Consider the following 16740-nt stretch of genomic DNA (forward strand, 5'->3'; position numbering starts at 1 on the left):
ATTCACTGCATTTGACTTCACCCAACTTTAGTTTTTAAACCAAAAACACAAGCAGGATCTCAATAGTTTGAAGAGTAACCACATTGTTAATACTCCTTCCTTCACTTCATTGCTTAGAATATTTTGGTAAAAGATAAAAAAAAAGCACCAGTAATATAAGCAAGCATTGATTTGCACTTAGTTTAATGATAATAACAAATAATAAACTTGTGTTTACTATTTTTTTCACTATGTTTTACGGTATGGGGTTACAAACACAAATGGGTCTTACAATGACTGATGACTGTGATTTTAGCCAAGATGTGTGAAACTGTAACGGAACGGACAATCAGTGTGTGTATTATGTGTGATGATCTCGTGTTGCATTTGTTTGCATTGAATGTTCTTTAAACCTGTGCATGTGGGCAAGTTAGAATACATCAATAAATGGTATAAATAAGGACAACCATTTCATTTTATTTCTGGCTCAATCATACTCTACAGCCAGGGATCAGTATTCAGTGTTATACCATGCTCCTGTGGAAAGCCAACATCGGCTAGACTTATCAGGCATTAGTCTCTTCTGAAAATCTCCATTTCATGAGCACACAGTCTATCAAATGTATTGATTTTCACCCTGTGCTTTTTTGGCACTTGTCTCGAGTGGATTGTAGGGGCGTTCTATCACAGGGCTGAGAGGTAATGAATAATGATGCCGAGATATGGGCAGGAAAAGTTTGAAGTGTTTCTTATCTGATAAAAGTAGCAGCTGCTGCTCTGGAGGGAAACTGCAGTTAACCTCTGCTCAAAGGTGAGAGTTCAAGAAGTGGTGCTGGATTACCTTTTGGCACACTGCAACAATTTAATATAAAGGTTCAAACGTTGTGAAGAAAACAATAATAAGTAGGCTATAGTATTGCTTTTTTTTCCTGCTTTTGTGTATGTGGTGAAAATCTGAGTTTATTTTCTTGTGATTATTTAAAGGTCCTATATCATGCCATTTTTCACCCATTTCCATTTGTCCTAAAAACCCCAACAACATAGTATTTGAGGTTCATTCTCCCAAAGTTTCAGCCCTCTCAAAAGTCACTTCCATGACGCTTCTAAAAACAAGCTGTTTTGGGGTCTTCATGCATATTCATGAGTGGGCGTGTCTGTAGACACAGACCCCACGACACAGCTGATTACCATAGCGATTTTAGTTTGCTCTCCACACACTCTTGTTATTGTTTTCAGTCAAAAAACTGCACACTACAGTAAAACACATGGCTATTTAAGTGGCTATTGTGATTCTGAGTCCAACAAACGCTGCTTCAGGGTGTCTGTGTGTGGCAGCGGAGTCAGTCATCAGTTTCAAACACTCACCGGAGTGTTATGCTGCTAAGTCACTTTCGTGTACTCCTCTCCTCTCCGAACTACATGAATAGTGCATTTAAGGTGATAATAATTTGTTTTGTCCAATCGCTGCGTCGCATTGGGTCACAAACACGTCAGATCATGTCAAAGGCAATACGAAGCAATATAACTGCTACTAAAAGTGGTACTACTCCCTGGGCCCTACACTGTGGCAGCCCACTGCTCCTCAGGGAGGGGTTAAATGCAGAGAATAATGTTGTATATATAGCTTTACATATATGACAATAAAATATAATTATATTCTATATTAAACCGCAGTGTTTGTTTCAGCTGTGAGGTAGTTTGAGAAGGAGAAGCTTACATTCTTATAGGGTAGGAGGAGCCAGGATTGTCAGGGGGAGGAGTTTCCATGTTGTGATGTCACAACATGAGAAAAATCCAACTCGCCCATTTGGAGCTGACTTTTTACAAAATGTAGAATAACAAGGGAGGGAGGAAATACAACTTTTTCAACTTTGGCCCTAAATGAGGCTAAATGAATCTATATCTCTGTAGCAAAACCATTATAAAGTGAATTTTTCATAACGCTGCCCCTTTAATAATTGATGGCTGTAAATAAAACCTCAGCCTCACTACAATGGTGATCTGGAGTTGCCCGTGTTACAATCAATCATTGCTTTTTGTCACTGGCTAAACAAACACTTCCAACCTCATAAACACGCTTTGTAAAAAGGATAGTTTCATTATACTCTGCTTGGATTCCTGTTGAATCAACCTTTGAACAGATATTTGCGGTGTCACATTGGTACTCACCAGGATGCGCAGCAGTGATGTACCCGGCGGCGTATTTTCAGGCAGGCTGATGTTATAAAGCGGTCTGCTGAAGATGGGCCTGTTATCGTTCTCATTGATTAGTTCAATGAAGACGCGGGCAAATCCCACGTGGTCAGACATAGACTCATTGGCATAAAGCTGAGGACAAAACAACAATAAAGTTATAAATATTTGCTTGGAAAAAGCTTAAGTGACATTTTCTGCCGCAGTGTGTTGTTTGGATTTGCTATTGAAGCAATTTGTTTAAAATTCAGAGCTCTTCGATCACACACAGTGGAGGGTGCCCACTGGTTTCGTAAAGTACTCAAGGGTAAAGTGAGGTGACAAAATACCAATTTCAGTGTTCAAACTACTCTGCAGGGTTGAAAAGAGATATAGTCTCAGTGTGACTGTGCCATGTGTCCGAACAAATAAAAAACAAGCAAAGAGAAACATAATGAAGCTGCTTTCCATCTTGTTCTTAACAGAATTTGATCAAGGGCAGCCTCAAAGACGGACACTGTAGATGCTCGCCACAACAACATTGAGGAAAAGCTGGAATCTTTAATTTCTTCTCTGTATCTCTTTACCAAAGAGATCTATTGAACATGTACTTGATTGAAAATGACTTTGGGCTCTTCAGTGAGCATCTGGCTTCTTAACAAATATTGGCAGAAGAGCTGTGTCTTGTGTAGAGGAAACAGATTTTTCTGCCATATAATGTATTATCAGATTACTATAGTTGTTCGTTCAATGTGCACAATGTTGGTTACATGACGTTCTGTCCAATGATTTCCTGTTATTTTATCTAAATCAGCAGAACAAACAGCAAAATAACCAAATATAACAGAGTAATTCTAATAAACAAATTCATACAAATTGTGTTACTGTACTTTACTGTGCAAAAGATTTGTATTTGGTTAGAGTCAAGTTAAATTTGAATGTTTAAAACACTTCTATAATTCTGAGACAAAGTTAAGGTTTACACCCCAGTATCAAAAATGTCCTTCATAAAGATTGGATCAAAAGGTAAATGTTGGTAAGACAATAAGAAAAGAGAAAAAGGACAAGACCATATACACATAATAAATGTACAATAAAACGAAAACAAATTAGAAAAATAAATAAAAAATCGTCTCATAATGGCCAATGACTCCATGTGACATGCGCAGTGACCAGAATCAACTCACTGAAAAGCTGTAGCTGCGAATGTTTTCATAGTCCAGAGGCATGGCGACCCTCATCCTGATGTCAGCCCGCCCCTGCACTGCTGTGGGCGAAATGGTAAAGTACTCTGAATTGTTTCCAGTCAGAAACACCTGGAACATGCTGTTGACCCCCTGTCGCAGAAAAGGACAAGACAAAAGTAAGGCCAAGCAATTCTAGAACAAAATAAGAAGTTTTTAGAAGTTGGTGATGTCCAGCAGGGATATAAACTGTGGCAACTTTAAAATGGCCATTGTACCAGAAATTGTCATTACAATCATGGCTTTTGTTCAGGTAGCAATAATCAGTATGCTGTTTTGATCTGATTTTTGCTTTTCTGTGATATGAAATATAGAAATGTTAAAGTGATGAAGGCTGTGATTTCCCAGGTGTGCAAATGAAGAGAAGTGGGAGATTTTATGTTGTTAGACAAAGAAAAGTAAAGATTTGAAATTGTATTGCTTCATTTTATCACAGGTTTTTGTTTGATGTGCTCTTGGTCCACATGCCAGTCTAGTGTTTGTTGTGCATAGCTTGATGTCAAAAACCTTCAAAGGAAAGTAATTCTTAGTTTAGTAAAACCAGTAAAACCATGCATCAGGGAGGGGTTATATTATTCTGGAAAACACTCTTGAAATAACCGAACCACAGACTAGGCAATCCAACTATATAAAACACATGTTAGGGTAAGTTAGCCTGCTGCTTCACATTCTATAAGCCTTTTCACCCTTTCGGATCAAATCTCGCTCTCGTTCAGTCCTCGAGCATGAGGTCAAAGGTCAAGAGGTATAAACTCGCCTTGGCTGACGGTGTAGCTAGCGAGTCTGACAGAGATTTAAATAATTTTTCCCGGTGGAGCGTTGATTACCTGAAATATTGTTTTTATGGAAACATAGTATTGTTCTCCAAAGTAGAAATTTCAAGTTAGCTGCTAAAGCTAATGCTGCACACGAGCAGAAAATTCTGGTTTTTCCTGGCTTTCCAGCTGATCAGTGCTGTTTCACTAACAGCCTGTCCACCTTGTGCACTTCCTTCAAATTTGTAAATTGAATTAAAATAATAGCTTAATAAGAATAACCATGGACCTGGTTAGTGAATGTTGTACCTCGTAAACTTACCTTTTCAAAGTAAGAACTCATACTGTCCTTTTCATGCTCGGAAACCTCGCTTGTCCCATCAATAATAATGATACATTTTATTTATAAGTGCTTTTCAAAAACTCAAATACACCTTACAGTTGGCAAAACAACTACACAAGTCAAAAAAGAAACTAACACCAATAAAGGTAAATACAGAAAAGACATAACAATCATAAGTAAAAAGCTTGTGAGAAGGTGCGTGGAAGCAGAGGAGATCTGTCGCTTTGATACTGTTTCTCCCATCAGTTTTACAAAAGTGCTTGGATATGTTTTCCTGCACCAGGGGTCACCTGTGTGGAAGCGAGGGGACTGCCCTTGCTTCCCGCTGCTAAGCTGCTCCCATCTGCATTTAAAAGTATTCAGATTGAGCCAAAAGTGGCAAACCCTGCCCCCCCCCGAATATGTTTAATATGAATAATATAAACACTATTAAAACACTAAATAATACAATTACAAACATTGTTAGGTGAAATATCAACAGAGCTAACAAGCTTGTTGATGTTTATGTATATCCCTCTCAACCTGTGACCCCCCAGGACACGCATGCACAGCTGCAGAGTGTGAAAAGGCTTATTAACAAATGTGACACTGGCTGGTTAGTAATTACAACAGTGATCCAACATGTTTGACACATGAATTTCTATCAGGCAATCACCAGAACGTCACAGGCCCATAAGTCTAAAGCTACTGCTGAGTCATGGTTATGGATGATTTAATACATATCGGTAAAAAGCACATCACCCTCATTTTAAATAAACGCACAAGCTTGGCATTTTCAGTTGTGCCTAAAAGAAACTATTTTTTGTTTTTCCAAGCAGGATTCATTTCACATTTCATGGATGAGAAGGCTATGAGTTTAGTCACTCATTCATATCATAATAAGGTGCATAGTTGGTAAGGCACTGCTGGGCAAAGAGCAATGCGTTAACTTATTTGTAATACAATAGGAATTTCAAAATAACAGAATGAGCTGTATTAAAGACAGGGTTTTATCTGCTTTCCTTACTGCATTACAGGTTAGGGAACACAAGGTGCCTGGTTGTCTTCCTATAAAGAGTAACTAAACCCCTGCCTTCTGCTGACCTACCATTAGGGGGGAATTCAAAAAAATGCCTTGATTATGGGCGGGGCTCCTGGAGCAGTAAGATACACATCAATGAGAAGTAAACGCATGTCCGCGCACATGCAGAGACAGACGGGAATACACTCATGATGTGTCTGTGCATACACACAGCTTGATGAACCCTGTGATTAGACCAGAATCGTCTCCTTATAGAAGCACAGAGTCAAAAACATCACCGCATTGCAGCGCATTAGACTTCTGCGATAAAAATGTCAATCAATGCTCACTGAGGATTAGGGTTGCCAAATTTGGTCGTGTAGTCGACTAATTCGTTGATGCCGTCGTGGTTAAACAAGATTTTCATTGGTCGACCAGAAATGGTATCAGTTTCAATACCGTTTAAAATAAATTAAAAAAAAATGCAATGCACTTATTTAGGTGATAAGGATTAAATATCAAATATAAATTATATAATGCTTAAACATGATTCTATTTCCAGCAACAGCTGTGTGAGTGAGTGATGGCTGCAAAAAAAAAAAAAGTGTTGCTCTCTGCTCTGATCGGAACAGAGAGGGAACAAATTAAGACAGGCTTGAACCACTATTGAATCAGTCTTTTTTCTGCACAAGAACATGGATCATCCTCATATTTGATACGTGGATTATGTAAATAGATCCACTGCTGTCTCTGGCACTGTGGCGCGCACTGCACACCTGTGTTTGACGAGCGTTTGTTTCCCCGTGCGCTGATCTAATGTTGACATTAACAGTCGTTTATTAATAAAAGCAGGCTTACCACTAAAAGCCACAAAACGCCAAAACTAAAAATTTGTCTCTCTTTTTCTTTCTCCTCGTCCTCACCTGTTCATTCAATTTTTGTTTTTTTTTTTTGGTCGACTAATCACTCCGTGTGCCATAGTCTTGGCCGACCAACAATTTCCTTGGTTGACTACAGCCCTGTGATTGGAGGAAACCCTCCTAACTCCTCTCAGCTTTTATAGGAGGGGCGGGGCCAACAGTGAAAGTTGATAACGCTCGATGGTCACCATAATCTGTCTGTCTAAACCCTGAGAGGGCAGTAACTCTGACATTTTATAACTAAATATGCAACAATAAAATATTTTTACTAAAATGTGAAAAGTTGGACTAGGATCAATCAACAGCACTACTTAATACTCAAATACATATGTATTCAGCAAAGAAAAAGTGCGTTTGAGGTTTAGTTACTCTTTAAATAAGCCAAAGTTTGTACCTTGTTTGGTTTTATTTATACAAGGTTTTTTTGTTTTAGCCACAAGAAGTCATTAGGGTCTCATAACATTTCCATGTAACTTTAGCATACAATGATTATCTTAGTGTATCAACCAGTTCTATGGACTTAGATATAGGCCTTACGCCATTTGAGATGTTGATAATACAATTAGTAATATTTTAAATGAGTAAAAATTAACTTTCTCCAATTAGTGTTTTGCTCCCTGCGCTGTTTTAGGTGTTTCCCTGTAAATCAGGTTTGGTTGCCTTGCAGTTCAGTCCAACTAAAGTCCTGTGGCTCAGCAGCAGGGGTCCGCGTCAGCCTGTAGTGTCCAAGCAAATTAAGCCTTATCTCTCAACTGATGTTCACAGTTGTTAAGTTTAACACATACGGTAACAAAGACTCTATTTTTCTACAGTGTGTAGAACACACTAATATTTCAAAGGCAGGTGTTAATAGTCAGCTTTACGCAGAACAGCTTCAGGCGAGAATAAGGGAGAGAGCAAAAAAAGGTAAAGTTGGGATATCGTCCTGCTTGAGTCAACATCTTGAAATGAATTCATTAAAAGTAGAACAACTTTGCCTCGGGCCAGCACCTGAACTGATACCAGGCTGAGCACCTAAACCACGCCAAGTCAGAGATCCACAGACCTTAAATGACAGCACCGACAGCCCCCAATCAAAACGCGACAATAGCACTAAGTACACCTTTCTGCACCTATTGCAACACATAGAATACACCACAGAGCTGCCCTCTCCGTCACAGAGACAAGCTCAGCAGCACCTTCATTGCGCTACCCTTAGTACAGAGAGTGCCCTGCCAATACCCAAACAGCAAGACTTAAATGCAAGAACATGGAATCTGTGAATATCTCTTCAACCCAACGCAACTCAGCCCAGCACTAATGGTTCATGGATTGGCACCGGCCTGGTGCACGGTGGCTAAATTAGCTTTTATTGAGGATTGCAGCCTGTCTGGCAGGTCTACTTACTTAACCACGTTCTTGAATAATGACAGAATTTGATGCAACTGTTTTTATTTTACCTTGATTTTACCAGGCAAGGTAACTTGAGAACTAGTTGTCATTTACAATGACAACCTGGGAGAATGAAGTCAGTGCAATCCTGTGCACAATACTGCCCTGCCTGTCCTTCAGGGTGATCGCACCTTCTGTCCTCACCTTGAATATTTACTTGACTTGGCCACTAGGTACACTGTACGTGCAGCGCTGCTCAGCTAGGAAGGGAAAAGAGGCCCAGATCTCTTGTCTCATCTGCACTTGTTTCTTCCTGTCCAGGTATTTAAAGGGAGACCAATCATGCTGCTATTGTGTCAGACAGAGGAAGATGGGTGGGGTGGCCGATTGGCATTATGCTGCCACTCGAAATAACCCCTTTGTTTTTGTTTTCATCTCTGGGAGAACCATCATGCTTGATGACTCCTATTCAAAAGACCATCCAATATGCAGGGATGTCACCTCAAACTGCCCATAAACGTAATTGCCCGTCCATTTATTTCTGCCTTTAGAAGCTCCCAATAAAAGCATCCTGTCAGACTCAACTGCCACAAAGTTCAGTGACAAGTTCCAACAGCAGGAGTTTTAAAGACACAACAAGCCGAGCAGAAGAGGATATGAAGAGGAGGGAAGAAAGAGAGAGAGCGTTTTAGACGTGATGACAAACCCTGACATGGAAAAATGAACAAGTGTGTGTATCGACAATTGCATGCACTCTTAGAGGATGAAATAATGGCTTGGATATTTAAAGCCAATTGGCATGATTATGCTATTATTCTTCCACACCATATTTGCGGAAGTAACCTTTACTTTCTTTAAAATTGTGGAAACGAATTTGCACCCAAAAGCCCTCCGACCCATCTGATACTGGACAAGCTGCTTTATCCTCTGAGCAACTGCTTTTTGCATCTGCACTCAAGTGCATTTAATCTTTTCCCTTTTTTAGACAGGTGAGATATTTTTTGGTCTCACTGGAATAATTTTGTTTTACTATCAATGATGAATGTTTGCCCTGTGTCGGCTAATGTACTGGATTGACTGTAAAAGCTTTCAAGAGCGTTGGTTTTGGTACATGTGACCATCTCTGAGTGAGCAATAAACATTTGTAAAGAGCATTCCTGTCCTTGACTAAGAGCTGTCACTGTTACTGGTATAATGATGGTGCTAACCTTCAGAGAATCCTTTTATACCAAGCCTGGTGTCGGCTTGAGAGGTCGTCACACCATGTGTGTAACTTTCCCTCTCTGCTCACCAGCATTGCTAGAACACAAGCAGACCAACTCTCTCCGGAAAGAACAGTGAGACCTGCTGCTCAATTGTCCTGCTATTGCTCCTTGAGGTCGTTTTTGTCTCTCCTGACAATTCTTCCCTCAATTTATGGCTGATTTGATAATTATTCAGGCTTCAAGTGTTGCTCTTTTTCACACTACCTTCTGTACAAACATTTACTCTTCTCCTCTTTGCTTCTCTGTCTCTCGTTACCATACACCTTTTTTTTTTTTTCCAAACCACTTGACTTGCAGTTATCTGTCAAATTCTACCCCGGCGGCTGCTCTGCCTGAATCAATCAGCGCTGACTAGCTTTCGGCTTATCTTCACCCCAGGTGATTGATTTTCCTCGTTATGTATAATTTGATGCTCTATCCTAACTCTTCCAGAGCAAATTAAATTGTAGTCGAGTCCAATGAACTGGTGTGAGCTAGCATGTGAGGTGGAGGTATAGATGGGTGGGAGGCACAGCGATGTCTTGTATCGGTGTGTGTCTTGCTGTGAGATTGAGCGACTGTGTGTCACCACAGTGCGCAGATAGTAAAGCTAAAGGCAGCTGACAAACAACTCAGAAGGCCCTTGTACAATGAGAATTAATGCTACACACTTTTGGAGACTTTTTGTCATATTTGCTAAAGCTGTCACTACATAAGGACAGCTTTACATGAAACTAGTAGTTTGTGTGAAAAAAACAGGCTCATTGAGTCCCCCCTGCTGCTCCTGCAGCCTTTGGCAGATTGCCAGAATGCACTGTGACTGAGCAAAAAGAACCAATCAGAGCGTTGTGTTTTATGGGCTGTCTGACAGCTGTTGCTCACAGTCCCCACATCCTTCCCCGAGCGCCGAATTGGTGATTTTTCTGCCTGAAAAGTAATTCCTGCTGCTTGATTTACATTATGTTTGATTTGTAATTGTTACACGAGAACTCTGTAGTGCATGTGTTGTTCATATGCGTGCAGCAGCCTCTGTTTGGGCTGCTGTAAGTAACACTGTGTTGTTGCTGCTGCTGCTGCTGAGGTGTGTGCACATAGAGAGAGAGAGAAGTGCTGCAGTAATATGCTTTTAACAGAGCATGTTGTATTACTGTGATGTTGCTTTGCTGTTGGACTGACGTTAGCTTGTTAGCTCCTCTGAGGGAGGGACTTTGGACTGTTTGGAGGCAGGGCAAGAGAGCAGCGGGGAGGGAAGGGGAGAGAGAGATCTGAGAGTGACAGACTGCACCTTTAACCACCCAGTAAGAAGGCAGAAGTAGTTCAATTGATGACAAAATTCTGTGCTGAATTTGCAAGTTCTCCCTATGTTTGTGTGGGATCCGTGGCGACACTCTGGGCAAATGTTGGGGAAGAGCTTGTATGTGGGTTTTGACATGCAACCGTGTCTTTTTCTGCAAAGGAAGTGTATACGGGGTAAGTTTACTTTCAAAAGTTTTCTATGTGCACACGTGAAATTTGTGAACCTGAATCTCAGTTGTATTTGTGGATTTTATTGGATACAAATCTCATTCCTGTTGATATAAATCAGATACATTATTGTCAACATTACGATAGGTCACAAAGTCACAGGCATAGTTGATTGAATAATGCAAATACTGCATATCTGGTTTTGACCAAACGTGGCAGTAATGCATCAAAATGCTGGATGCCAACCGTATTGGAAAAAGAAAACATAGAGGAACAATTAAACATGTCAATTCACTTTAGTGCAAACACTATAATATTGTGCAAAAAGCATGTAACAAAGTCGATTCTCCTTCTACATCTCGTTTTAAACAGCGGTTGACATGCACTATTTTGACGCATTACTGCCAACACTGGTTGAAACATTGGCATTGCAGGTCTCCAATCGACACATAATGTCTGGGACCTTGTGACATAATTTTGGAAGTAGTTTATTATGTCAGCTCTGAATTCACAGGAATGAGATTTGTGTCCACATAAATAAAATCCACAAATGCAACTGATTCGTACACATTTTAAGTGTTCATAAACAAAACATTTGACCATAACCTGACCCCATAGAACCAGCTGTGCAGCTTGTCTCTAACAAACAGGATTTAAGAGTAGATATGTTTTGAAAACATTAATGACAACCAATGATTTTAATCATTAAACAGGAAATTGAGCATTGCTTTAGTTCAGGAAGTCAAGATAGTGCAGTCCCTATACCTGTCAGTAGCTGTTAACAACTGACAGCATCCATCAACTAATCAGTTAATCATTCAGCTGATCATGTTCCATGTTTCTCATTGGATAGAGTCTGTATCAGCGCTGCATTTATACCATGGCAACACACCTACTTCAGCATGCTTCATCTGCAAACGCCTTGCAACCCACTCTTACCCCAGCTCCTCCTCTTCTGTCTAATTAAACAATGTATGTTGTTGCCATCTAAACATCTGTGCTTCTGTTCCAGGGGGGGGTCATACTGACCGCTCTCTCTGCTTATGCCTCTCCATGTAGCTCAATGAAAAGCAAATTGGAGCTCCTTTGCTCCTTTATTCCCAAAACAGAGCCTTACCGCCAAAACCGAAATGCATGCTAAATAAAGCTATTTCACGAAAGTGATCCTTACTGAAACCTAGTTTACACATCTGGGAAAATAGAAAAAACAACAAAGGCCAGATGAAAATAGAGATGTCATAGTCCTGACCTGCTGATATCTGGGGTTATTTTTTTTTTACAAATGAGAAATATGATTGTTTATTTGTGCAGCTTGATTTCTAAACACTGATCACTGTGTATTCAAAACACTGTCTAGACTTATTTAAAAGCCCATGATCAAGATCCAGTATTTAAAATAAGAAAAAAAAAAAAAACATGTAAAACTTTCAGGATCAAAGTGATTATGAAGATCAAATGTAGAGAATAATCACAAACCTCATCCTTGTCTTCGGCCTGGATGAAGAGCGGCAGGGCAAAGCCCACCTGGGCGAGTTCAGTGATGCGGACCCTGTACTCTGAACTATTGAACTTTGGAGCGTTGTCATTCTTGTCAATTAACAAGATGGTGAATGTAGTCATCACTGTAGCTTTTGAAGGACTGCGGTCCTCTTTCAACTCTGTTGCCTTGTAGGGAGCACAGGAAATGACAATAAAAGAAGAAGAGAGAGGGAGAGACAGAGAGACATGAGATGTGTTTGATTTGAGTGAAAATGTCTGTCAGGACAGAAGTGGTCAGCACGCAATCTCACCGGGTATTTACAGCTGTTCATTTATTGGATCAAAAGGTGGACAGTGATAGAAATAAGCTCAAAGTGAGGCCAAGAGAAGGCCAGCACATGTACACACACATCCACACACATGAACACAATGAGAAAATAGTCCCATTGTGAGGACCCAATTACACTCCGTTTCCGACTGCCTTTGTATTGAAGACTTGAGTCCTTAAAATGAAAAAATTGTCTGGAAAAAAAAAGAGGCAAGAGCAGGCCACCATTGTCTTTTATTGATTAAGGAATGTCACCAGCGATAGGACACAGGGCAGGAACAACACACTGGTCTCTGGGTAATCAAGGTAGTTTAGCCTCCTGAATCATTTGACCTCCACCTCTATATGCGCAGCACTATCTAAACTGCGTGAAGTTGAGAAATTAGTTGTATTACGATGGCACACCACAATCAATAGCAGCAGCCACGAAGAACGTAGAAGAGGGAGGGAAGCAGAAAAATTTCATTGGACGAAAATCCATATCTTATAACTACAATTTGACATTTTTCTTCCGACGTAGCAATTTTACCACTTCTACTTGTAATTACCTATTTCAATCAAAAATAAATACTGAAATATTAACTACAGCACATCTAATCTAACTACGGGGTGGATTTGTATTGATCTTTTAAAGTATAGTGCAAAATAAGTGAAAAATTCCAAAAGTTTTGATACACAATAAACCTAATGTTTATAAAACCTTAAACCAGACATGGGCAACTGGCGGCCATGGGGCCACATGTGGCCATCAGTGTAATTTTCAAAACAAATCCCCAAAAATGGTATTTCAAGAAGTTGGAAGGAATATAAACTCCATCAGAATACACAAATCAACAGCAAAATACACAAAAACAAACAAAAAATTTGAAAAATACAGAAAATGACTTATAAAACACAAAATGGCTGCAAAGATCGACGCAAGCGCTGCTTAAACAAACAAAATGACAACAAAAACATACTAAACACATTACGGAATAGTTCCAAAGACACACAAACTGTCAACAAAATTGCGCAAAATGACGGGAATATACTGAAAAACAACAACAAAATTACAGAGTGACCCCAAAAATGCACAAATTGACAACAAAAATGCAGAAAATTACGTGAAAATACACAAAATTACAAGAACACAACAAATAACAAAAACACACAAAATGATTAAACAGACAAAACAACAAAACCACAGACAAAAACAAAAGAGAGACAAAACCTTTACCCCCTTAAACGTATCTTAAGGTTTTTTTTAGATTAAAAAAATATAACTTTTATATCTAAAAGTTATATTTTTTTAAATTACATACCCTTCACCGTGTGGAAGCCCACTTAGCCCATGTATTGGTGAAAGAAAGACACAAGGTTAGAAGGCTGTGGCAAAGGAAGTATTTGATGTGACAAGAAAGGAACAGCATCTTCTTTAGATGTCATGGGAGCATCCAAAAAGCCAAGTGAGACAGACTTTGGGCTTAAGGGAGTGACAGGAGGATTCAAAGATTGTGCCTGTTTCAAAGAGAAGGAAAAAAGGGAATGAAAAGTGAAGAACAAGAAGGCTTTGGCTTTAAGGTGGAGTAAACCTTCCTTCCTCTTCTGATTCTCTCACATTTCCCATGTTTTTGTGGCAGCTGCCTGTTCACTGATCAAAAATCCTGAGGGAGAACTTCATCAAATCAATAATTTGCAGATGAATACTGACACGGCATCAATGCTGTTGTGTAATTGGTGACATAGACCTCTTGATATGCTTCCAATGTAAAGCAAATCAACATCAAAGGCAAGCAAGCCAGTGTGAAGTAATGCCAGGGTGATGTCTTTTGAAAGTATTTCAAATCCAGACGCTGCACTGATTTAATACACCATCATTCCAAAGCTTGCTGTTGATGCACCAGCAGAACAGATTTCCAATCTTTTCTGCAGGGGACAGCCCCTCCACCCCGAGCCTCTCACCTTAACAGTGAGTGTGAATCCAGCTGAGTACAGTGGGTTTTCTCTGTCGAGCTGGCCGTTCACCGTCAACATCCCACTGATGTAGTCCAGGGCAAAAACGCTGTTGGTGTTTCCTACAGAGATACACAGGTAGAGAGGGATGGTGAGAAAATTTAGGAGACAATGAAAACTGGCATTGCGGATAATGCAACAAACTCCTGGGATTAGCAGAGAAGCATCTGGAAGGGAAGAAGGTGCATGAACTCTGTGTCTGTCTCCAAATCATTCAATATGAATAGGGCTTCTGTAGCGCTGTCTTTCTTATTTCTGTACCTGCCCCCAGGCCCATCGGCCACCTTAAACCTGCCCACAAGATGCTTCTGTCTTCTTTCAGTAGTTTCTAGTTCCTTCTTTTCCTTACTTTTTCTACTTTGACTGTGAATGTGTGTATACTGTACAACTGCAGAAAACACATGACGCAGGGGTCAAAAAGTAATTAGGCTCCCATGAAAGATTATCTAACATTTATATCCACATTATGATACAACAACTACTATTTTGTCCTTAATGATCAGGATTTATTAATGTGCACATATTGGGAACATTTTTTGTCTGTTATATACATGAATGACATTATAGTATGCAAGTAGAGCTGGGCGATATATCGAGATTCAAGATATATCAAGTTTTCTTTTTTTTTCTGATATAGAAAATTACAATATTATATATATATATATTTTTGTTCACAGTAGGGATTGACCAATATGAGTTTTTTAGGGCTGACGCCGATACAGATTTTTTTTCCATCAGCCTTAGCTGATTTACTTGAGCCGATATTTGGAGCCGATACTACTTTTGCTCTCTCAATTTATATCATAAAAATTACACAATGATGATAACAAATGGTACAAGTCTCAATTTAAAAAAAAGGAACATTTATTGAAATGATCAAAGGTGAGGTAGAACGACACCAAGTAAAAAATATTTAACAAATAATAAAAACAGGGAATGTAGAACAAGAACAAGTAAAAAATAGAGTGAGACATCTCATGACATATCATGAAAGAGAACTGTTCGTTCTTGTCCTGAAAATAGCTTTGACAAAAGTTGGCCTGACGGAAGATATATTTTATTAACAGGTTTATTGAGTGAATAAATAGTCCATTCCAACACAACCCCAGAACGTAAATTAACAGAGGAAAACAACGTGAAGTCAGATGCGCATTAAGCAACAAACTGTTCAAGTTTCTGTTCTAAATTGCATCAACATTAACAGGAATAAATATTCAAACAAGTAGTAAACTGCTTCTGAAAGTTTTAAAAACTTCTTCTCAGCGCAGCGCTGAGTGAGAAGCAGAGAGGGGGAGAGACACACGCGCACACACACACACTAAATTCATGCGCACCAGTCTATCGAACGCGTAAACGAACGCGTACCCTGCGCCTGCACGTCTGATCTACATTTTCCATAGACTTAGAATGGGTACACGGGCACAATGCACAAGTCACGTGCGCATGTGTGATGACGCTTTAATGTGCATACACATTAGTTAGTAGCCGCTCTGTTAATAAAGTGGATCGGCGAACGCAGCAGTACGCATCGGCCTATGCCGTAAAACACGCAAAAATGGCCGATGAATCGGTCGATCACTAGTTTATCGCTTATTTTGTTTTAAAACATTTGTTTTAGGAGTCGCTTCTTTCACTTCTTCTCAGAACAGCATTAAAAGCACAGTTAGATGGATTTCTGAGTGCGTGTCCCTAACCCAGACCTTCACCAAAACAAGTCACATTCCAGAACTCACTCACACGTGCTGTCCTTTATCGGAGAAAAAGCCAAAAGTGGCACATACTGTTATTAAATGTGCCTGTGTGGCATTTTGCATCAGCAAATTTAACCCTGAAATGTCATTAGGGTCAGATTTCATTTCAATTCAAATGATCAACATTTATATCGTACATTGCCATTTTGAGAAAAATATTGAGATATGAGTATTGGTACATATTGCCCAGCCCTAAATGTAAGTGAGACAAAAACAAGTCCCACATCCAACCAAGAACATAATAACTTACTTGTAGGAAGCAATGATATAATTGTAAAGCTCCTCAGTGATTTAGGATTAAAGCCTTTGTAACCTCGTATACCAAGGTTTACATTGTGTGTTATGGTGCAGGATATGGTGACCCCCTCAATGAATGCTTTTCAGCTGTAAAATTTTCAACATAATGTTTATATTTGCAATCGAGAACACACAGAATTGCAGTGTTGTCATTTTGCTGTTTCTATTGCGTGGTCTGATAAATTGCATTAACTTTGTCATAGTATACGCTCTCCTCACTAGAGCTGAAATTCAAATTATTAACGCTATACTTCTCATTACCAAGTTCAGGGGCGCCTCATGTTCACGTTTCACTTCAATTAAACAGGTTAAAATAGCCTTGGCCCACTAGAGTCCTCCTCTCACATTTCCTTATTCCCTTTCTTCCTTTTCAAATTATATCCTTGTTAACTTTCTCAGCT

General features: G+C 39.5%; 1 protein-coding gene across 1 annotated transcript in view; it reads right to left on the reverse strand.

The window, feature by feature from the left end:
* Positions 1-16740, reverse strand: part of cdh23 (cadherin-related 23) — a 255630-nt gene that overhangs the window by 98063 nt on the left and 140827 nt on the right. The window contains exons 10-13 of the mRNA XM_028468278.1: positions 14241-14353; positions 11969-12157; positions 3339-3488; positions 2149-2307 (exon numbers count right to left, since the gene is read on the reverse strand). Of these exons, the coding sequence (XP_028324079.1) occupies positions 2149-2307; positions 3339-3488; positions 11969-12157; positions 14241-14353 (611 nt within the window). The remainder of the gene's footprint in view (positions 1-2148; positions 2308-3338; positions 3489-11968; positions 12158-14240; positions 14354-16740) is intronic.

The sequence above is a fragment of the Gouania willdenowi genome, chromosome 15 (genome assembly GCF_900634775.1).
Source record: "Gouania willdenowi chromosome 15, fGouWil2.1, whole genome shotgun sequence".
Lineage (NCBI taxonomy): Eukaryota > Metazoa > Chordata > Actinopteri > Blenniiformes > Gobiesocidae > Gouania > Gouania willdenowi.